Source organism: Malaclemys terrapin, chromosome 5, assembly GCF_027887155.1.
Source record: "Malaclemys terrapin pileata isolate rMalTer1 chromosome 5, rMalTer1.hap1, whole genome shotgun sequence".
In the NCBI taxonomy this organism is placed as follows: domain Eukaryota; kingdom Metazoa; phylum Chordata; order Testudines; family Emydidae; genus Malaclemys; species Malaclemys terrapin.
The window spans coordinates 33,119,286-33,142,830 of NC_071509.1; the positions used below are offsets into that span (position 1 = coordinate 33,119,286).

At 40.0% G+C, this 23,545-nt stretch overlaps 1 protein-coding gene across 5 annotated transcripts in view; it reads left to right on the plus strand.

Annotated features, from left to right (window-relative positions):
* Positions 1 to 23,545, plus strand: part of SLIT2 (slit guidance ligand 2) — a 422,038-nt gene that overhangs the window by 278,382 nt on the left and 120,111 nt on the right. For all 5 annotated transcript variants that reach the window (XM_054030535.1, XM_054030533.1, XM_054030537.1 and 2 more), the window contains exons 8-9: positions 324 to 487; positions 2,932 to 3,070. In XM_054030535.1, the coding sequence (XP_053886510.1) occupies positions 324 to 487; positions 2,932 to 3,070 (303 nt within the window). The remainder of the gene's footprint in view (positions 1 to 323; positions 488 to 2,931; positions 3,071 to 23,545) is intronic.

Genomic DNA, 23,545 nt, shown 5'->3' on the forward strand with positions numbered 1-23,545 from the left:
CTAAGCTAAAGAACTCAAGAGCTGTTTTCAAACTCTGGTGTATTTGCTTTTCTCTTTTAGGAGAGAGGGAAGAAACTGTAGATACTCAATTTTGTGATAGCAAACCTAGTTTCTTATTAAACTAATTAGAATAACCTAAAAAGGCTTTTTGCTACTTAAATGTTAATAAATAAAGCTACGTGACTCTCCAGCTTCAAATGAAAAATTTAGAAGATCGATTCCTCATTATGGACTTCTTATTAGTAAATCTTCCAGATCTGTAAAACTCTGTCACTCAGGTTTTTTGCTAATTTAAACATATTGACTTGCTTCCTCTCATTCAGTCGACTTCACTCGAATAATCTCTACTGTGATTGCCACCTGGCTTGGCTATCCGATTGGCTGCGGCAGCGACCCCGAGTTGGCCTGTACACACAGTGTATGGGCCCATCCCACCTGAGGGGACACAATGTAGCAGAGGTTCAAAAACGAGAATTTGTCTGCAGTGGTAAGGGAAACAAATTCTGCAACAGAGCTCTGATTTAATGCATGTTTAACACCAGTTTAACAGAGATTGTAATGATATGCACTGTACGCTGTTTCTAGCTCTACGGAGTCTAAAAATGTTGTTTGAAAACCTGTTCAGTTATTTTGGAGATATACATGGCTCTAATGTGGATAATTGTGTTCCTATGTACTTTATGTAAATGATTCATACACACACACACACACAAAATACATAGCAACACTATATACATACCTTTCTAAAAACAAATATTTGGAGATGGGTGACTATGAAATTGAAATCTAAATGTACATTTTGAGACAGTCAGGAAGCTTTCTAAATGGAATGACTCTGTTCTTTTTAATTTACAGGCTCTTTGTTCCCTACTTCAGTATTTTCAACCGTTTTCATAAACTCCCCACTCCCCAAAGAACCCCTTTTGGAATACCATTTGTATGCTTTAGCAACTCTGGTTGTTTTCTGAAGTGAAATAATGAAATGACTAAAAGTTCAGTACTAACCACTTTTTCTTTATTCATTTTTTTCCCCATCCATTCATAGATGAGGAAGAAGGCAAGTTCATGTTTCTTTTTTTAATAGTTTTAGACTTGGATTGAAAAATATCTGTAAACTTTGGTTAATGTTTCTGGTTCCCAAAATTCTTATGAACAATAGCATATGTGCAACTGTATCTGCTGTATTTAAACACTGAGCTGCGAGTTTTACCATGCAGGCAGACCTTTGTGTCCAGCAGAGCCCCGTTGATGTTGATAGAGCACCACACAAGCACCAGGATCCATCCATATAAATCTTGTAGGACTAAGGCTTAATGAGTGCATTCCCAACTTGAGTATAATGCCTCCTTGCTCCACAGATTCTGCCTTTGGGTGCATGTGCAGGGATCTCAGTGAAACCCTGTTCGTACACCTGAGAATTTGTCTTTAAGTGAATATCTCTGAACATTCCCATTGTAAATCCCTATTTTGGGGGATTTATAACTTTGCACCTTGATATACATGTCTTAGCCCTGGATCAATTTATTTTTATTCAATAACATCAATTTGAATATTTTTTTACATTAGGAGTGTAACAACAGTAGCATAGGTATATTTGTTTTAGTTGCCTGTTTGCTCTCTTGTAACTCCAGAATAATGCTGAAATTTAGATATTGTAAACTGCTAGCTCAAAAGACAAGTCTTTTTTGTTAGTGTAATTTTAACAAAATGGATCTGTTAAAGTTTGAAATACTGAACACGCAGAGCAATTAGTTTCTAATTGCCAGTAGAACAAGTTTCTAGGTGAAAGTATGACATTAGAGAATTGAGAAGGACATGTTAGTCTTACAGTCATGATTCCAAAGTGGGCCATCAAACTATTTTCTGTGGGTTACAAAATTTTCTCCAACTTTCAAAAACAAAACAAACAACAAAAACCTCCCCAGTTTCTCACCCTCCTGAATTTAAATAGCTACAGTAATTACATTTACTGACTATACTGGGGGACGTGCAATTTATGCATTTTCAATAATATGTATAAATTATACTTCATGATCTACTTTCTGAATATTACATTTAAATGTAGTGAATATAAATGCCAACCTTGATAACATAGGGCACAATGAACTTTGAAACTATTTAGTTATGAATTACAGCAATATGAGTCAAGATGAGGGGTGATCAGGATTTTGTGGGGTATCTTTGCATTTTTGGCTGAAATAACACACAGGGTCAAATCTTGATTCCATGGAAGCCAATGGCAAAACTCCCACTGAACTGTATTGGGCCAGGGGGTTCACTTGAAATGCTTTTGGATTCTGGGTATGTAGTCACAGGAGAATAAAGAGTCTGTATCAGGTATATAATATATACATTGAAAGGTAATTTTTAAATAAGTAGTTATGCAATAGAATTTACCTGTTCAGGAGGTGTTTTGGTTTTTATGGGACAGTTCATTCATTTCCATTAACAATTTTTATTTAATACTATCATAAAAACAAAAGAAATAGATCAGTGATACTTAGAAATATTTAAACCCACAAAAGAAAAAAAATGGTTGAAAATCTTGATTGATACTGTATCTTCAGTGCATTTCATTTTGCCCAGATATTTTTGTGCAACAAGCTGTTTTTGGAACATATGAATGTTAACCAAGCTAAGAAATTATGAAAGCAAGAGTTAAAGCTGTAAATCTGAATTTTCTCTTCCATGCTCTACAAGTTAGTTCAACATGCAGGTATTATTCAGTTAATCTAATTAATGTGCAGGTGTTATTCAGATTAATTAATGTAACTCAAAGTAACTGATTTTGTAGCCATGTTTATTCTAAGAGCTCTGTGTGTTGTTTTGTAGGGAAGGGAGAAATAGGATTGTTCACTGTTGGAATGATCTAGACTTCTTCTATTTGACTATTCTGCAGTTTTAGAAGAAGCAATTTGTTTTCTGTTCCAGGTCATCAGTCTTTTATGGCTCCCTCCTGCAGCGTCTTGCATTGTCCTACTGCATGTACCTGTAGTAACAACATTGTTGACTGTCGTGGGAAAGGCCTTACTGAGATCCCAACCAATCTTCCAGAAACTATTACTGAAATGTAGGTTATCTTGCTTTTTTGCCATTAACTTGTAGAAATGTAGTGTTCCCTCTATCTACTTATATTTATTTGCTCTGGTAAGTAATATACTGTATAGGAAGAGTGTTTTGGAATATACCAGAAATAAAAATATTTGGTGTGTAGGAAACCATTTGTTATAGTCTTGTATTTTCAGTTATAGGTTCATTACAGGGACACTAGTCACAGAACTGTTTTTAAGACTGCAAACAGAATGGACTTAAAATGGGGCATAGATGATGTTATTTCTACAACTAAGTAGCCTTTCAACACAGATAACACACCACAACCTTACCTTTGCCCCCTTGGGTGCCTTCCTTCAGTCATCCCTTTTAACAAACCACCTATTCCCAGTGCAATAAATCACTACACCAAATATCCACAACTAGTTGGGCTGGGAGTAAGTAGCTGGTAAAGGAGTATCCTCAAAAGGGCGAATTTAGAGGGCAGATTTAAAGTTGAGGAATGTGGTCTGTGTTGTAGTTGTAGAAGCTATAAAAGATGTGTCTGCGCGGGAGGAGTAGATAATATGTACTGTTAAGGTGGCTTATCTTTTCATATGTTATAAAGGATGAGTATTTTTGGAATATACTACTTTTAATATCAGCATTTGGTTTGTATGACTACATGCTGTATAAATTACAAAACTTAATTCAGTTGGCTGACACAGAGCCAAGTGACTTAAAATAGTTTTGTTGTATTGCTCTACTGGCAAGTCAGTTGTTTTTGCCAAAAACTAACAACAGGTTATCCAATAACTAAAACAGAGCCACTAGTCTCTATGATTTAAAATAGAAAAGCCACAGCAGAGGGTTACTCTCCTGGTGCAGTACTTTTCCAGTAAGACCCTGTATAGGAAGTGAGATATTAAAATGTATTCTACACTGCATAGAAGAATGTACTTCTGATGTTTTCCACACATATCAGTAGAAGGAATATTATTTTTTAATTCTCCTTCAAGTTCATGTGCATGTGCACATGTGCATTCCACTCTTGGTATCTGTGTGCCCAGTGCGTGGCCATCAGTATAAGTGGAATGGAGATGTGCAACACAACTTGAAGAACAGCAGTTACTGAACAGGTTAGTATCTTTTTTTAATAAAAAGAGGAAAACTCATATGAATTATTATAAACATATGCTTGTTAATAATACAAGTTATTTTCTTTCAGAAGTATTAAAAAGAGAAGTTGAAAGATATACAAGATAAAGGAACCATCTTCAAATTTTCTGGGGTGTTCACAAATAAAAATAGTTGTGAACACTCTCAGAAACAGGACACCCACAGATTTGCTTAACTATGTTCTGAGTAAAAAATAACTTTTAAAAAAAGTGTTTAAAGCAGATAGGTGGAGCAGAAACTATTGAGGCAATTTACATTGACCTTTATCCAACATGCAATGCTACTGCAGTGAAAGTAACTGAATTTGCAACATTCCATGCAAGAAAAATATTTTTCAGTATATTAAAAATTATTTATACGGAAATATTTAATTTCTAGAAAAATCATTGTATTGTGGGATTGAGTAGGACCTCACAGGAAGGAACAATCAGTTGCACACATACAAAATGGGAAATGACTGCCTAGGCAGGAGTACTGCGGAAAGGAATCTAGGGGTCATAGTGGACCACAAGCTAAATATGAGTCAACAGTATAACGCTGTTGCAAAAAAAGTGAACATCATTCTGGGATGTATGAGCAGGAGTGTAAGCAAGACCCGAGAAATAATTCTTCCGCTCTACTCTGCGCTGATTAGGCCTCAACTGGAGTATTGTGTCCAGTTCTGGGCACCACATTTCAGGAAGGATGTAGAGAAATTGGAGAGAGTCCAGAGAAGAGCAACAAAAATGATTAAAGGTCTAGAAAACATGACTTATGAGGGAAGATTGAAAAAATTAGGTTTATTTAGTCTGGAAAAGAGAAGACAGAGGGGACATAACAGTTTTCAAGTACGTAAAGTGTTGTTTCATGGAGTTGGAAGAAAAACTGTTTTTCTTAACCTTTTGAGGATAGGACAAGAAGCAATGGGCTTAAATTGCAACAAGGGCCGTTTAGGTTGGACATTAGGAAAAACTTCCTAACTGTCAGGGTAGTTAAGCACTGGAATAAATTGCCTAGGGAGGTTGTGGGATCTCCATCATTGGAGATTTTTAAGAGCAGGTTAGACAAACACCTGTCAGGGATTGTCTAGATAATACTTAGTCCTGCCATGAGTGCCGGGGTCTGGACTAAATGACCTCTCGAGGTCCTTTCCAGTTCTGTGATTCTGTGAACAATGTCACTCTTCTAATAGCACTGGGTATTGTATCCCACTGTCAACATTCTCCATTTTGAACGTCATCTCTGGACAGCCTGTGTTTATACCCAGGAAAACTCATTATCTTCAGTAGGTTTTCAAAGGTGTGATTAAAGGAAGAATTTTCTCTAGTCTATATTATATATGTAAGTATATATCATATAGCTACCATGTTGCTGCTGGTTTTAAAAGCATAGTAGCTGCATAATGGCGCAGTACAGGCAGTTGAAGAAATAACAGCATTCCTACCTCAGGGTGTGCATAATCTTGGATCTGTTCAAATGCAATACAAGAACACATAAAACATTTTAAAGCAGAAGTTTGAGCTGTTTTAACTAGAATAGAAATACATCAGTTTAATTTAATGTCATGAGAAAGGTGCTTTGGTTAGTGGTTGAATGTTACGCTAAGAATCAGGATTTTGAGAAGTGTTTTTGAAGTGGAGATAGAGCACACTTAGCACCCAGTATTTGGGAAAGGACTCCAAGTGCAGAAGGCAGCACCACAGAAAGCATGACGACAAAGGGGGTAGCAAAGTGAGAGGAGTGCAGTTTGGGGAACAAGATGATATAGGGGCAAAGAAGTAACTGGAGGAGGAGATGCAAAGGGCTCTGTAAGTAAAGAATTAACTCAATGGAAGAACCAGAGTGCACAGTGGAGGACTTCATGAGGACATAGTCCTAGTGACATGACAAGAATAGGATCTTTACTGCTTTGTTTTGTATAGATTGAAGAAGGGAAGAGGTGAGAGAGTGGAGGTCAGACAGGAAGAGATTGCCATAGTTTAAGTGAGATATGATCAGATTTCTGTGGGCATGTCTACACTGCATAGTAAGCTCAGTGGACCCAAGCTTGTGGACTTGGAGTTTCCAAACCCGTGCTTAAACATACACACTGTATTGTAAACCTGGGTTTACAGTTCCTGGACCAGAGTCTCACAGCCATGCTAATGTGTCCACACCGCACTACGCAACCCTTTTGACTCAGGTCTGAGGCTTAACCTTCGTCCACACTGCAAAATGGTAGGGCTTGGACCCAAGTCACAGTGGGATTTGGGCTCTGACCAACCCTCCTCTCGCAAGGTTCTGAGTGCTTTTTGACCTGAGTTAGACTGATTTGTGTGTGGACAGAAGGGAGGCTTGGGCTCCAACTGGTTCCAGTTTTAAATATGTTCCTTTTTAAATTTAATTAATTGTTTGCTTGTTCTTGTATTGTGAGAGAATATAGATAGAAATTCTCAATTTACTTTAGCGTTTATCATTTTGTTTATCGCTGTGGTACATCTCTTATTCTGCTCTTTTGTAAACTGAACATTCAAAGTCTTTTCAGTCTCTCCTGATGTGGGAGTCTTTCTAAGCCTTAGTCATTTGTATCACTAATCTCTGAACTCCCTCCATTTCTGCTATATCTTGTTTGAGATGGGGTGACTGAAACGGAGTGCTGTTTCCCAGGTGACAGTGAGCCATCAATTTATATAATGGGATTATAGTTTTCGATCATTTTCCTTATACATCTTAATACTTCATTTGGTTCTGTGAGCACCATTGCACATTTAGTAGAAATTTTAACTGAATTGTCCACAAGGATGCCTAGGTCTTTTCCTTAGTTGTTACACTTCTGGGTTCTAAATTAATTGTATACGAGTACATTATATTGTTCCATCCAAATATATATTACCTTGCATTTGTAAGCATTCAATTTAATAGCCATTGTGCTACCTATTCACCTAGCTTATTTCCCTCTCAGGATTCTTACAGTCTTTTTTCTGGTCTTGTCTAATTTTAACGTAAATTTTTTTGTTATCTCTACATTTTGCCCTTATTCATCCTTTTCCAGATCATTATGTTTGTTACCCCTGTATTTTGGTTGCCTTATCATGGAACGTATTAACGATTCTTGCTGCCTATAAAGATCTAACGCCTCTATTATTTGTAGGAGGACCTTGAGATTCATCAGGGAGTAGGCCTGCAGGCTAGAGAAGTGTCATTTCTTTATCCAATTTGGTTTAATTAAATTCTAAATTATTAAAAAAATCACCTTTTACTTTCTTTCACTTGTGTTCCACAGGAATATTGTGGCAGTGTGCCAAAATAATAATTGAACATGAACATTATAAAGAGATTCCCAGGCAGTGCACCGGGAATGCCTAGGAACTGCTGGAGCAGCTGGGAAGGGGAGGAGTCGGCATGGTGATCTTACCATTACTACACACCTCCCCAGCACATGTCCTCATCATCCCATTCACCCACCCACTGCAAGCACCAAATCTGGCAGGAGTTCCCCCAACTCTCAGGGAGGAGGGAGGGGGAAGAGAAGGGGGCTGGTTCTACCCATAAGTCTCCTAGATCTAGCTTGTGCGCCCAGCAGCCCGGCCCATCCTCCATTCTGTGGGCAACACAGGGCAGGAGGAGGAAGAGAGAGAGACCTGGGCTGGGCTCCATTCCTACCCCACGCCCCCAGCTAACCTGTGGACCCAACACACAGTTTTTTGGTATATATATAATTGATAATATATTTAACCATGATTCTAGTACGTAGTCTTGTAACATCCCAGTGTTAACCTTTTCCCACAATGAAAAGCGATCCTTTATTCAGGGGTGAAAGTGGGCTGATACGGTACTGGCCCATACGCAGCCCATGTTAAAGAGCTGCTGTGGCAGCGCTTTAACGTCGCTGCCCCTTTTGCCTCCCTCCTCCCCAGGCTACCAACAGGGGGGGCAAAAAGGGCAGCTGCCCCGGGGCCAGCGATTTTAAAGGGCCTGGGGCTCATGGCTGCCGCTACCATGGCAGTGGCCGGAGCCCCGGACCTTTTTAAATCATTGCCAGAGCCCCAGCGGTGGAGGCCAGGCAGCACGGATGGGCTGGCTGGGGGAGGCTGACCCCCAGCTCCTCCCCTTCCGCCTGAGGCCCCACTCCTTCTGCCCAAGGCCCTGGCCCTTCCGGGGGCCAGAGCCAGCCCCCATACCGGTAAGAATTTAATATTACTTTCACCCCTGCCTTTATTCCTATATTTTCTTAGCCAGTTTCAGATCCATGCCATGACTTTACTCTTTGCCCAATGACTGCTTAGTTATAAGAGGCTTGTAAGGCTCTTGTAAGGGACCTGGGCTTTTGGAAAATCCAAATAAAATACAGCAAATGGTCTCTCTTCACCATTATTTTATTGTCTCACTCAAAGAAATCAATTAGATTAGATTATTTACTTTCACAGAAGCTTTGCTGTGGTTTTTGTCCGTATTTCATCATGTTCCTCCAGGTGTTTTTATAATTCTCTTTTTAATTATTGTTTCAACCAATATCCTCCTTACACACTTTTTTGAACGGAGGGAGTTTGTAGGCCAGTACGTCCATGTTTATCAGGGCACATTTGGCAGCATAGATAGATAGATAGAAAGTTCAGGATACAATAGTCCTGGGTGTTGGGAAGGCTTGTTTGTGAAGAACTCATATGACATTTGTGTATTTATTGTAATCTCCACACCCAGTTTGGTGGCCTGCATTAATATCACTGACATTATTTTATTTAATATTTAACATTCATAGAGTATAGATGCAGTGAACAATTTAAGTAAATTCTAGATCTGGATGAAATTTGTCAAATAACATAAAGATAAGTAGCTTTAAAGAAATTATTCAAATAAGAGTATCCCTGATGTTTTTGACTTAAATTATAAACTGAGATTTAATAACAGTAAAGATTTTATTTTTCTTATACATAATATACATGGGAGGCAGTGTTGCCTAGTGGATAAGGCACTGGGTTGGGACCCAGCAGAGCTGTATTCTATCCCCAGCTCTGCTACTGGCCTGCTGTTTGGGCAAGTCCCTTTTCCTCTCTAAACCTCAATTTCCTCATCTGCAAAATGGGGATAGTGCTATCGACCTTTTTTAAAGTATTTGGAGATCTATGATGAAAAGCACTATATAAAAGCTAGGTATTGTTGTTGTTGTTGTTATTTTATTATGTTTGTATCTACCTGGTTTTATATAATCACATGACATAGTTTTAACATATTACCTTGTAAATTCCACACTGACACTTTTATATTTATTTCCAAGGGCATGCTAAATTAATCTGTTATTTAAATACTGTGCTAAAAAGCAGAAATAAGCAAACTAATGGATGTACTTTAGTCTGAGTGACCTTGGCTGTACCTTTTTGTGTGACATAGGAATTGTTACAAAGGTCAGTGCACCCAGCAAATTTATCTCATCCTAAATCAGGGGTAGGGCTATGTATTATGTACCAAATAACTCTGGGGTTGCTGCACTGTTGCTTTCCAGATAGCCCTGATACTTTTGGGTGAAAATGGCAGATGAATCGGACTATAAATCTTTGGTCCCTTTCTGCCATCATAGAGCACAGGCCAACATTAAGTATTTAATGCCCCAGTAATCTAATTCCTAATTTTTATTATGTCTGTATATATATTTATTCAATTTATTTCTCTGTATCAGTAACATCATTCCTGTTCATATCCAAATAAACTTGCACCACTAGAATATTTTATAGAGTGGTAAGTTCTTAAGCTTTTCTTTTCAGGTCCATTTCACTTAATGTGATTTTAGTTATGCTCTGAAAATGGTCATTTTAAATAACAAAATAATCTACTCTATACAAAACCATTCCTCTGAATACTCTCCCCAAGCTTATTCCCGAACTTCTGCATTCATATAAATTTCCAGAGAAAGCATGTTTACAATAAACAACATGCAAAATATTCATAGATATGGTGCTCTTGTTAGTTTCTTTCATCACTTAACCCTTCACTCATTAATTCAAGAAAGTCACTTACCCTAAAGAGTTTGATTTAACACAGTTTAAATTTATTTGAGTTCACAGCTCTTTCAGTCTCCTCAAAACTTACTGGGATTTTTTTTTTTTCCTGCGAAGGTTCTCTCTATTGAACTCTATCAGCTATAAGGGCTGTTTCATTTGCCAACTTCTTCCTTTCCTTTCCCGGCTTACGGATCATTCATAATGCTCAAAAAGCCCATTTAATAATCATTTTTAAAGAGTGAATCTCTTTCAAAGGTTATCATATCCAGTAAGTCTCTTCACAAGCATCCATTTCCACATTTCATTTTCCAGTAATTTGGATCTCCCTCCCTTTAGTTGCATTTCAGAGCTCATATTCCACACTGGAAGCCTTAGAATGCCCTCTAGAAGTGATTTGGGGTTTCTTGGTGTGTGATACACTCTGGCACATGACAAAATAGGGAATTCCTAGAAAATCCAGCAGTGAGGCTATTAGACCTACTAATCACTGGATCTTCAAAAGTAAGTAATGGGATGTTCAAAGTAATAGGCCAGGAAGCTGTTTATGGTATGGGCTGATTTATGAAAAGTCTGTCTCTTATTTTGTTTGAACTAGTTGATACTCATAATCAGATAACTCTTCCTAAAATCCCTTTCCTCAGCATAGCGGTATGAATGGAAGAGAAAATAAAGAAGTCTGCAGTAGAATGGATTTTGTTATACTTTAGACTGATAAGATGACCTGCTGTGATAAACATAGCCAAGTGTAAAGAAGCATTTAAGCAATCAAAGATGGGAATTAATTGCTTTCCCCCCACCTTTGGTTGGAAGGATGGGGTCAAAAGCAGTATTTTTATTGTTGTTAGCAGCTGCTGTTGAAAAGGCAGGGAAAATCCCAAAGTACATAATATATGTAGTGAGGAAATTTCAGGAGTCCAACTTCATTCTTCTGTGTAATGAAAAATCACTGAATTCTTGAATACTGTGGTCTTCAAAATAAAGTTTGCTCATTCTAGGGTAGAGCATCTTTTTCAGTGTGAGTGCCAAACATCATATTTGTTTAGCTGTCACATGCTAACTTTCTGATGTTTCATTTGTCAGTTCACGTATTTTTATACCTTCCTATTTGGCTTCTCTTCCCGAAGTATTCCCAGTCTACTGTCTTTATTCCTAGTCTCATATTCTCATCCTCTCTTTGATGGCACTTCTATTCTTCTTCCAGGAGTCTGTCATTCCCTGTGTGCTACACAAGGTGCTTGTTTACTTCTGTATAAGTAGGGGAATATCAAGCAGGATCAGAAATGGTATTACCCACGTAGAAAGTATGTTTATAAAATTTGTGGATGACACCAAGCAGGGAGGGGTTGCAAGCACTTTGTAAGATAGGATTAGAATTGAAAATGACCTTGACAAATTGGAGAATTGGTCTGAAAACAACATGAAATTAAGTAAAGGCAAGTGCAAAGTACCACACTTAGGAAGGAAAAATCAAATGCACAGCTACAAAATGGGGGATACAAAAGATGGTAGTACTGTTGAAAAGGATCTGTGGGTTATAGTGAATAACAAATAGAATATGAGTCAACAATGTGATGCAGTTGCAAAAGAGGCCAATATCATTCTGGGGTGTATTAACAAGAGTGTCATATGGAAGACATAGGAGCACTGTTGAGGCCTCAGCTGGAATACTGTGTCCAATTCTGAGCACCACAGTTTAGGAAAGATATGGACAAATATACTGTTCAGAGAAGAGCAACAAAAATGATAAAAGAACAGGAGTACTTGTGGCACCTTAGAGACTAACAAATTTATTTGAGCATAAGCTTTCATGGCTACAGCCCACTTCTTCGGATGCATAGAATGGAACACACAGAAAGAAGATATTTATACATACAGAGAACATGAAAAGGTGGAAGTAGCCATACCAACTGTAACAGGCCAATCAATTGAGATGAGCTATCACACTGGTCTACAATTTTTGAGAAGTCATCTGCTTCAGAGATAAAATGTGCTATTTATTATGTATTTGGGTGTGCTGAATTCAGACATGACAATTAAAACAACTGATTGGCTACTGTTTCTAAGATATTTAAGTTTTTACATTTTATGTCTATGTATATTGTGTAGATAGTAGAGTTTTAATCATAAATTGTAAATCTAGGTCTTTTCATGTGTTTATGGTTGCTTTACATGATAATATTTCACCTGTCCTGTTTATGTAACACTTTAAAAATCAGCAAAAGGGTTCTATAAATAAAATGTATTATGAAACAAAAGGCAAAAAACGATTATGTACATAGTTTAGTCCTATTCAGTGTCTACTCTGCGCTTCTTGGCTTGTCTCTTGTATTCATTAAATGGAGCATCTCTTGTCACTGTCCAGCAATAGTCTGCAAGCATTGATGGGCTCCATTTGCCCTGATAGCGTTTCTCCATTGCTGCAATGTCCTGGTGAAATTGCTCGCCGTGCTCGTCGCTCACTGCTCCGCAGTTCGGAGGAAAAAAATCTAGATGAGAGTGCAAAAAATGTATCTTTAGTGACATGTTGCAACCAAGGCTTTTGTATGCCTTGAGGAGGTTTTCCACCAACAACCTGTAGTTGTCTGCCTTGTTGTTTCCGAGAAAATTTATTGCCACTAACTGGAAGACTTTCCATGCCGTCTTTTCCTTGCCACACAGTGGTTGGTCAAATGCATCATCTCGAAGAAGTTCACGAATCTGAGGACCAACAAAGACACCTTCCTTTATCTTAGCTTCACTTAAACTTGGAAATTTTCCACGGAGGTACTTGAAAGCTGCTTGTGTTTTGTCAATGGCCTTGACAAAGTTCTTCATCAGACCCAGCTTGATGTGTAAGGGTGGTAACAAAACCTTCCTTGATTCAACAAGTGGTGGATGCTGAACACTTTTCCTCCCAGGCGCCAATGACTGTCAGAGTGGCCAATCTTTCTTGATGAAGTGGGAATCTCTTTCACGACTATCCCATTTGCAGAGAAAACAGCAGTACTTTGTGTATCCAGTCTTCAGACCAAGCAAGAGAGCAACAACCTTCAAATCGCCACAAAGCTGCCACTGATGTTGGTCATAGTTTATGCACCTCAAAAGTTGTTTCATGTTGTCATAGGTTTCCTTCATATGGACTGCATGACCAACTGGAATTGATGGCAAAACATTGCCATTATGCAGGAAAACCGCTTTAAGACTCGTCTTCGATGAATCAATGAACAGTCTCCACTCATTTGGATTGTGAACAATGTTGAGGGCTGCCATCACACCAACGATGTTGTTGCAGGTTACAAGATCACCTTCCATGAAGAAGAATGGGACAAGATCCTTTTGACGGTCACGGAACATGGAAACCCTAACATCACCTGCCAGGAGATTCCACTGCTGTAGTCTGGAGCCCAACAGCTCTGCCTTACTCTTGGGTAGTTCCAAATCCCTGACAAGGTCATTCAGTTCACCTTGTGTTATGAGGTGTGGTTCAGAGGAGGATGATGGGAGAAAATGTGGGTCCTGTGACATTGATGATTCAGGACCAGAAGTTTCATCCTCTTCCCCTTCCTCATCTGACTCAAGTGAGAATGCTTCTGGTGCATCAGGAACCGGCAGTCCTTCTCCGTGGGGTACTGGGCGTATAGCTGATGGAATGTTTGGATAATGCACAGTCCACTTTTTCTTCTTTGACACACCTTTCCCAACTGGAGGCACCATGCAGAAGTAACAATGGCTGGTATGATCTGTTGGCTCTCTCCAAATCATTGGCACTGCAAAAGGCATAGATTTCCTTTTCCTGTTCAACCACTGGCGAAGATTTGTTGCACAAGTGTTGCAGCACATGTGTGGGGCCCACCTCTTGTCCTGATCTCCAGTTTTGCAGCCAAAAGAAAGGTGATAGGCTTTCTTAACCATAGTGGTTATACTGCGCTTTTGTGATGCAAAAGTCACTTCACCACAAACATAGCAGAAGTTATCTGCACTGTTCACACAAGTATGAGGCATCTCTGCTCACTTTGGATAAACAGAAATGTGTCCCTTTCCAAAATCAAACACTGACAAATAAGAGAGCACAACACTGTGTGATTTCTAGAGCTGATATAGGGCAGTTTGTACAGTAGAGTGATGTAAGCTTTGTTATGATTGCATCATCCATGACTTCTAGGAATAACATGATGCAATTCATATCATGTATGACGCAATACCAGCTTCAGATTGCATCATTCATTGTTTTGCCTAAAAAGCAAGTACTGTCCAAACCCAGTCATAGATTTATTCATAGATCCAGTCAAAGATGTATTTTGGTCATTTCTGGTTTAAATTGAGATCCCTTCCCTTTATAACTCACTTATCCTCCATCATTCCCAAGTCAAGGATCGTATATACTGACCCAATAGCATATCTTGAAAATTAGAGCCAATCAACAATTTTAAGCATCATTTTCGTTCTCAGTGACCCAGAATTAGTAAAGTTTGACTACATTTATTTCAGAAAAAGAACAGGAGTACTTGTGGCACCTTAGAGACTAACAAATTTATTAGAGCATAAGCTTTCGTGGACTACAGCCCACTTCTTCGGATGCATATAGAGTGGAATAAATATTGAGGAGATATATATACACACATACATAGAGCATAAACAGGTGGGAGTTGTCTTACCAACTCTGAGAGGCCAATTAAGTAAGAGGAAAAAAAAAAACTTTTGAAGTGATAATCAAGATAGTCCAGTACAGACAGTTTGATAAGAAGTGTGAGAATACTTACAAGGGAAGGTAGATTCAATGTTTGTAATAAAAAGAACAGCCATTCCCAGTCCTTATTCAATCCTGAGTTGATTGTGTCTAGTTTGCATATCAATTCCAGCTCAGCAGTCTCTCCTTGGAGTCTGTTTTTGGACTTTACTCTCACAGATCTTGGGAGAGAGACCTGTCCTCGCTTACAGACAACCCCCCAACCTAAAGCGAATACTCACCAGCAACCACACATCACTGAACAAAACCACTGACCCAGGAACCTATCCTTGTAACAAAGCCCGATGCCAACTCTGTCCACATTCAAGTGACATCATCATAGGGCCTAATCACATCAGCCATACCATCAGGGGCTCGTTCACCTGCACATCTATCAATGTGATATATGCCAGCAATGCCCCTCTGCCATGTACATTGGCCAAACCGGACAGTCTCTACGCAAAAGAATTAATGGACACAAATCTGACATCAGGAATCATAATACTCAAAAACCAGTGGGAGAACACTATAACCTCTCTGGTCATTCAATAACAGACCTGCGGGTGGCTATATTACAATAGAAAAACTTCAAAAACAGACTCCAAGGAGACACTGCTGAGCTGGAATTGATATGCAAACTAGACACAATCAACACAGGATTGAATAAGGACTGGGAATGGCTGAGCCATTACAAACATTGAATCTATCTCCCCTTGTAAGTATTCTCACACTTCTTATCAAACTGTCTGTACTGGGCTATCTTGATTATCACTTCAAAAGTTTTTTTTTTCTCTTACTTAATTGGCCTCTCAGAGTTGGTAAGACAACTCCCACCTGTTTATGCTCTCTGTATGTGTGTATATATATCTCCTCAATATTTATTCCACTCTATATGCATCCGAAGAAGTGGGCTGTAGTCCACGAAAGCTTATGCTCTAATAAATTTGTTAGTCTCTAAGGTGCCACAAGTACTCCTGTTCTTTTTGCAGATACAGACTAACATGGCTGCTACTCTGACACCATTTATTTCAGAAGCATTTTGGCTGTAGAGCAGTGTCATCAGCAGGAGAAAAAAAAACCCTTTGAAGTGATAATCGAGATGGCCCATAGAAGGTGTGAGGATACTTAACATGGGGAAGTAGATTCAGTTAGTGTAATGACCCAACCATTCCCTGTCTCTATTTAGACCTATGTTAATTGTATCTAATTTGCATATTAATTCAAGTTCTGCACGATCCATTGTCTACAGCCAAGCTCTAAGATACAACTGCATTTGCTCCAATCCCTCAGACAGAGACAAACACCTACAAGATCTCTATCAAGCATTCTTAAAACTATAATACCCACCTGCTGAAGTGAAAAAACAGATTGACAGAGCCAGAAGAGTACCCAGAAGTCCCCTACTACAGGACATGCCCAACAAAGAAAATAACAGAACGCCACTAGCTGTCACCTTCAGCCCCCAACTAAAACCTCTTCAGCGCATCATCAAAGATGTACAACCTATCCTGAAAGATGATCCCTCACTCTCACAGATCTTGGGAGATAGACCAGTCCTCTCTTACAGACAGCCCCCCAACCTGAAGCAAATACTCACCAGCAACCACACACCATACAACATAAACACTAACCCAGGAACCTATCCTTGTAACAAAGCCCGATGCCAACTCTGTCCACATATCTATTCAAGTGACACCATCATAGGACCTAACCACATCAGCCACACCATCAGGGGCTCGTTCACCTGCACATCTACCAACGTGATATATGCCATCAAGTGCCAGCAATGCCCATTTGCCATATACATTGGCCAAACCGGACAGTCTCTAAGCAAAAGAATAAATGGACACAAATCTGACATCAGGAATCATAACATTCAAAAACCAGTGGGAGAACACTTCAACCTCTCTAACCACACAGTGACAGACTTGAAGGTGGCAATTTTGCAACAAAAAAACTTCAAAAACAGACTCCAAAGAGGGATTGCTGAACTTGAATTAATATGCAAATTAGATACAATTAACTTAGGTCTTATGCTCAAATAAATTTGTTAGTCTCCAAGGTGCCACAAGTACTCCTGTTCTTTTTGCGGATACAGACTAATACGGCTGCTACTCTGAAACCTGTCAAAAATGATAAAAGGTTTAGAAAGCCTGACCTTTTAGAAAAGGCCAAAAAACCTGTACATGTTTCATCTTGGGAAAAGAAGTCAAGGGGAAGGGGTGGGGTCACACTGAATAACAGTCTTCATATATGTTAAGGGCTGTTATAAGGAGAACAATGATCAGTTGGTCTCCATGTCCACTGTAGGTTGTGTGACCCATGTGCCTAAAGGGAGATATCTCTTTAAGAGACCCATTGGGGGAGTAGGAGTGAGTTGTGTCTGGGTCATTGTTGCTAGGCAGATTAAGCACTCCATATCCAGAAGCTTCTGGAATTGGGTGTGGTAGTTTTGGGTCTGCTCCAATAGGTTCCCTGTTGCTGGGGTCAGACTCTATGAGGGCAAGCAGTCAGGGCAGCTGCTTTGCAAAAGGCCATGTGTCCTGTGTGAGTTTGGAGAAGCTGAGTCCAGAAGCAGAAAGCAGGCTATTTCCTAACTGTGAAGCATTTTGCAGCAGGATTTTCTTTGAATCTATACACTAATCTGAGTGGTTGGTTAATCAGTTAGCTGACTGGCTAGTAGTGATTTCAGCAGAGGAAGACTCTTCCTGGATTCCAACTGAAGATTCCTACAAGCAGGGGCGGCTCTATGTTTTTTGCCGCCCCAAGCATGGCAGTCAGACGGCTTTCGGCAGTGCGCCTCCGGGCGGTCCGCTGGTCACGCGGATTCAACAGCATGCCTGCGAGAGGTCCACCTGTCCCGCACCTTCGGCGCACCCGCCGCCGAATTGCCGCCAAATCCGCAGGACTGGCGAACCTCCCACAGGCATGGCGCTGGAAGCCACCTGCCTGCCGCCCTCATGGCAACCGGCAGGCCGCCCCCCTGCAGCTTGCCGCTCCAGGCACGCGCTTGCTGTGCTGGTGCCTGGAGCCGCCCCTGCCTACAAGCACGTGGAGGGAAGATGCTGTTTTAGACTCAGTAGACTGTTTAGATTTGGCGATCAAAGACTTGAGACTGAGACTTAGGTTACCTAAACCTAAGCTTTTGGGAACTCTCAGTTCTTCTCATTGTGTTTCTGTGGGGACTGAACTGTTCAGATTTTAATTTGTTTTCTTTATTTATGTTTATGAATAACTGTGAAGATAATGTCTGTGGGTTATAAAATTGCCATGTTATGCTGTAAAAATTAGATTATTTTTTTTCTTTATCATAAGATTTTATAAAGTTATTTAATTAAATTCATTTCTTTAGTTCCTTTTGGGACTTGAATGTGGGGAGGCTGATCCTGTGCAATCCTTGCTGAAAATCCTTAGAGACTGAACTCTGGGTCTCCAGCTACTTTTCGGGGGGGGGGGGGTATTATTAGGCACTGGAGAAGGGCAATGAAGTGAACTCTAGCCCACCCAACGGTTACAAATTGGCGCCAAACAGACAGGGACTTGAGGATTGCGCAGAGCTCACCTCTGAATTCTTTTGAGGAATATTGCAGTTATAAAATAATTCGGTGTTATTGAATATTACTGAATATGTGCACTGTATTAATATTATTAAGATAATGGAAACTTGCATACAATTAGGGTTAGATCCCTGTAGGACCATTTTGGTCAGTGATGTGTCCCCTGTTGATAGTACAGCAGATATTAAGACGGCTATTAGAATCTTTGGTCATGTGACTAATATGAGGAGGGTGAAGGGAGAACAAAAGAATGTGATTCCCTGTGAATTTGTTTCTGTTTCTGTGATACACATAGGAAGGAAATGTGTGTTGCAGAAGCTAGGGCAGAAATGGGATCTGATTCCTATTCATTTTGAGGTTTTGCCATTTATAACCACTTGTTCTGTGCCCAGAGTACTTCAGTGCAGGTATCAGGGATATTCTGTGTATTCTGACAGAGGGTTCAAGACTGAGACATGGGCTGTGGTTACACCTGTGGGTGAAAGACAGACTAGGTGATTAACAGATGCTACACTAGTTATAGACCTGTTGTCAGATGCTACCGGTGTGGTGCTCTGCTTTCTCCTATGTTGATATCACTCGGCTGCGTGCGTGCGTCTGTTCCCTCTGTGTGCTGCCCCAGTTTTGCGCAAATAGCTGACACAGCAGACCCAAAGAGAACCCCCAATAACCACAGAGTCTAGTAAGATGCAAAGTCACGTCAACTAGGTTTATTGTGACCTTGGACACAATTGCAGATTACTTAGTCTACCGGGCATACTACTAATAGATGCCTCTTGGCAAGGACCCGGCTCAGTGGCGGGACTTTCCTCTGCCCCCGTGGCCGGACAAAGACATCCACTCAGGGGTGCATTCTTATACACAGATACAAACAAGTTACTCCTGACGTATTGAGGTGCAACCCCTCTACGCGGCAAGGTACAACCCCTCTACGTAGTAAGGTGCCGCCTCTCACCTTGTACAGATTGGTTCGATCAAAACAACTCTATCCATCATTTTACCCTTTTGCCCCTGTCATTGGGATGGGTCGGCCTGTTCCATGTTATCTGTGGAATGTTCCAGTACAGTGTGTTTTGGTACCATGTTTGTACTTTAACTTTGCTAGGGAAATATATATTTATGCAACATCAGCCCATTCCTTGCCAGCTTCTGTGAGCAGGCCCTGCCTCTGGCTCACAGCTTAACTTTGCTTTATGTTAGCAAAGTCTTGACCATTACTTTAGTTCAGGCCTTAGGCCTCATACTAGGCCGCTGATACCAAGGTTTATATCTCAGGTCCTCCTCTTACTACAAGACCGAGGTCCAGTAGAAGCCTCTACTCCTGCTGTGAGTCTCCCTTCTGATATGCAACATCTTTTGTTAGAGTGGGTGGTGAAATCTGCCAGTGAAACTGTGACTGATGTGAAATTTAAACTGAAATGTTTTTCGGGTAATTCACCCAGACCCAATGGAGAAGTAGATTATCTTATTTGGCAAGCACAAGCCAAAGAGATGATGGAAGACAGTGAGATTTCTGACAAAGTCAAAAGAAGAAAGGTTATTGAAAGTTTATTACCCCAACATTGAAGGTGGTCTGAGGAGCTGGTAGCAAGGCATCCACTGTAGAATGCTTTGATATTTTAGAGAAGGCAAATGGAAGTGTCATAAACACATCTGAGCTTAAGGCACAATTTTCTGAGAAACACCACCTCACTATACTTTGAACCTGAGGCTAGAGGGAGGTCCTCTGAGCTCTTTAAGTTTGATTACCCTGTAAAGTTATTTTCCATACTGATTTTACAGAGATGATTTTTACCTTTTTCTTTAATTAAAAGCCTTCTTTTTAAGAACCTGGTTGATTTTTTCCTTGTTTTTAGATCCAAGGGGGTTGGATCTGTATTCACCAGAGAATTGGTGAAGGTCTCTCAAGGCTACCCAGGGAAGGGAATTAGCTTTGGGATGGTGGCAGCAGACCAGACCTAAGCTGGTAGTTAAGCTTAGAAGTTTTCATGCAGGCCCCCATATTTGTACCCTAAAGTTCAAAGTGGGGATACAGCCTTGACAGAGGGTATGTCTATACAGCAAAGAAAAATCCACAGCTGGCCCGTGCCAGCTGACTCAGGTTCGCGGGGCTTGGGCTGCAGGGCTGTTTCATTGCTTGGGCTGGGCTGGAACTTAGCTTGAATATGGAGATTGACCCTGTGCAATCCATGCTGAAAATCCTTAGAGACTGAACCCTGGGTCTTCATCTACTTTTCTATGGGAGTTGGGTTTTTTTTTTAGGCACTGGAGAAGGGCAATGAAGTGAACTCTAGCCTACCCAAAGGTTACAAATTGCATGAATAGCAAAAGCTTTATAAGCGTCCTTACTCAGTTTCAGCAATCCTTTTCCTCTCAGCAGCACTGAGAGGGGATTCTTCAAAGTCAAGTGCCAGTATGACACCATCTCTCTCTTTAGTTGCAGCTGCTGAAACCTGGGTTGGCACTGGTTTTATCCACTCAGCTCTTTGCCCCTTTGCAATGACAGAGTGAGATTTCAATATGACATCCTTCCTTGTTAAGTTTTTGACATGTACTCCTATTCTCATACTGGCGCCAGTGACTTTAACAAATTGAGGAAAAACCACTAGCCCACTGGGTCCAATTTGTGACACCTGGATCTTCCAGCATTACAGCAGTCTTCAATTCATTCACAGCAAACTTCAGAATTCCTGGCACTGTTTTGGATGTGCCAGGTGGAATTGTCACTGATTTTCTTTCTGTCAAGACCACTTTAGCCCCTTCATCAGCTTCTTGCTGTAACCTCTGACTGAGTAAAAAGCCCCTGCTTAACAGGAAAGCTGCTGAAGAACATTTGCCGCCTGGACCCTCTGAAAAAAGAAGAGGGACCATCTTTACTATATTTCCTTTTTAGAGCCCAGGTCGCTCAACCTGGGTCCCTTGGACAACACAGGGGCCAGAAGCCCAGGCCCCTTTTGAAGAGACTGTTTACTTTTGTGCCTTATTTCTAGTCTGAATTTGTCTAACTTCATTTTCCAGACACTGGATCTTGTTACACTGTTGGTAGATCAAAGAGTCGCCTTATTATATTTCTGTTCCTCATGTAGGTTGTTATAGACGGCGATCAAGTTACCCCTTAACCTTCCCTTTAAGAAGGTAAACAGATTGATCTTCTTGAGTCTTTCACTCTAAGGCAGGTTTTCTAATCCTTTAATCATTCTCATGGCTCTTCTTCGAAGCTTTTCCAATTTATCAACATCATTCTTGAACTGTGGACACCAGACTGGACACAGCATTCCAATAGCAGTATATTTACATATGTATGATGGAAAGGGAGATGATAAACTGCATAGCCATGTGACAAATTTCATTTCTCCTATCCCTTTGACCACCTTGCATGATCTCTGCCAGGATGTGGTCTAGCACTCCTTTACCAAGTTATGCATTTAAACCACAAACTGAATTCATAAAAAGCAGTGAACTGAAAGCATCTCAGCAATAATGCTGCAGTAAAGATCAGAATATGAGATGACCCTCCCCATAATGAAAAGACAGAACAAATTCAGGACTAGGGCTTGCTTTTGAGTAGAGAAAATTGTTTAGTAGCTTTATAAGGAGAGCTCATCACTTTCTGTGATACAAGTCTCTCTAACAGCATTTTATCATTTATAATCAATCCCCTGAAGTATTTGATGGAACGAATAGAGTGGATGTTAACAGTTCGGCAAGCTGTAGGACCAAGTTAACAATCACACCTTATATTCAAATATTTAGCAAGCTGTCAACAGATTTCTTAAACACACAGAACTGGAATTGTCTGGAATTGTAAAGTGCAAGTAATACAGTACTTCTACCTTTTGTTGCGGTGGACATGGATGATATCACAGATTCCAGTGAAATTCTTTGCTGCTAAAGTTGAAAAAAGCTGTAGACACAAGCACTTTGGAGGTACAGTTGTTGGGGGGGCGGGGAGGAAAGTACTCTGAGCTTGAAGGCTCCCTAAAGCAAAGAGAGAATCATAGAATATTAGGGTTGGAAGAGACCTCCGGAGGTCATCTAGTTCAATCCCCTGCTCAAAGCAGGACCAACACCAACTAAATCATCCCAGCCAAGCCAATATTACTGCTTCCTCTTTCTCAAAAGACTGGCAGATGTTATGTATGATGAGAGATGTGTTGGCTATGTACAGCAATTCTTTAGATCCAGGAGCTTCAGTGAATCCCATCACTGAAATCTATTTTCTGTTCCCTGACAGCTGTTTTTGCCATTTATTTTAAAAGCAGATGCGGGAAAATGCAAAGAAGAGCTGTCAGTTTTATTACCATGTATAATCAGCATCTGTGCAATACATTAGACTCATCAAGCAACTTAGAAGAAATTGTGTGTTGTAAAAATTCTTCTGGGGTTTCTTCTCTTGCTTCTTGCCACCTCTTGTACATGAGGAAGTGCTGAAATTAAACAGTTTAGATCAATTAAATGCTGAAGCCACTAACCCTGACCAGATTTGCTCAATGAAAACATGACTAGCTGAATTTTGAAAACAATTATGTGAATAATTTATTTCTGGATATGATATTTAAAGCTACAAGTATTTGTTTTCTTAAGCACTATAACATATTTTATCATTAGTAAATCAATTTTTAGATCTGTTGCTGGTTGCGTGATAGTGATCTCCTCTTAAGTATATAGGTATGGCATATGTCTGTACATTATAAATTGTCTGCCCTTCCCCTGATTCTAGTGAACAGGCTTAGTGTATTGAAACAGTTTTATGTTACCCATCTGCACAACTTAGAATGAAAATGTTTATTCAGAAAAATGCCTCTTTTGTAGAGGAGGATCTAAATACATTCTGTATTTTAGATTTAAATGGAAACAAAGGTTAACCTGAAAATAAGCTTGAAAGAATAGTTTTAAATGTACTTGTTATCTGTCTCTTCAAGTTGGCAAGCACTAATGAGCATCTCTGGGTTATTCACTTATCCTGTGTGCTGTAAGTTTAGAGGACATAAGAAACTTCCACTGAAATGTGTTAAGTAATTTGTATATCACAATGGTACAGCTCTCTGGGGTGCAAGAGAGAAGGAGCCATCTACTCCTCTGGAGCATAATTTGATTTGATTAGGTTGGAAATTGCAGCT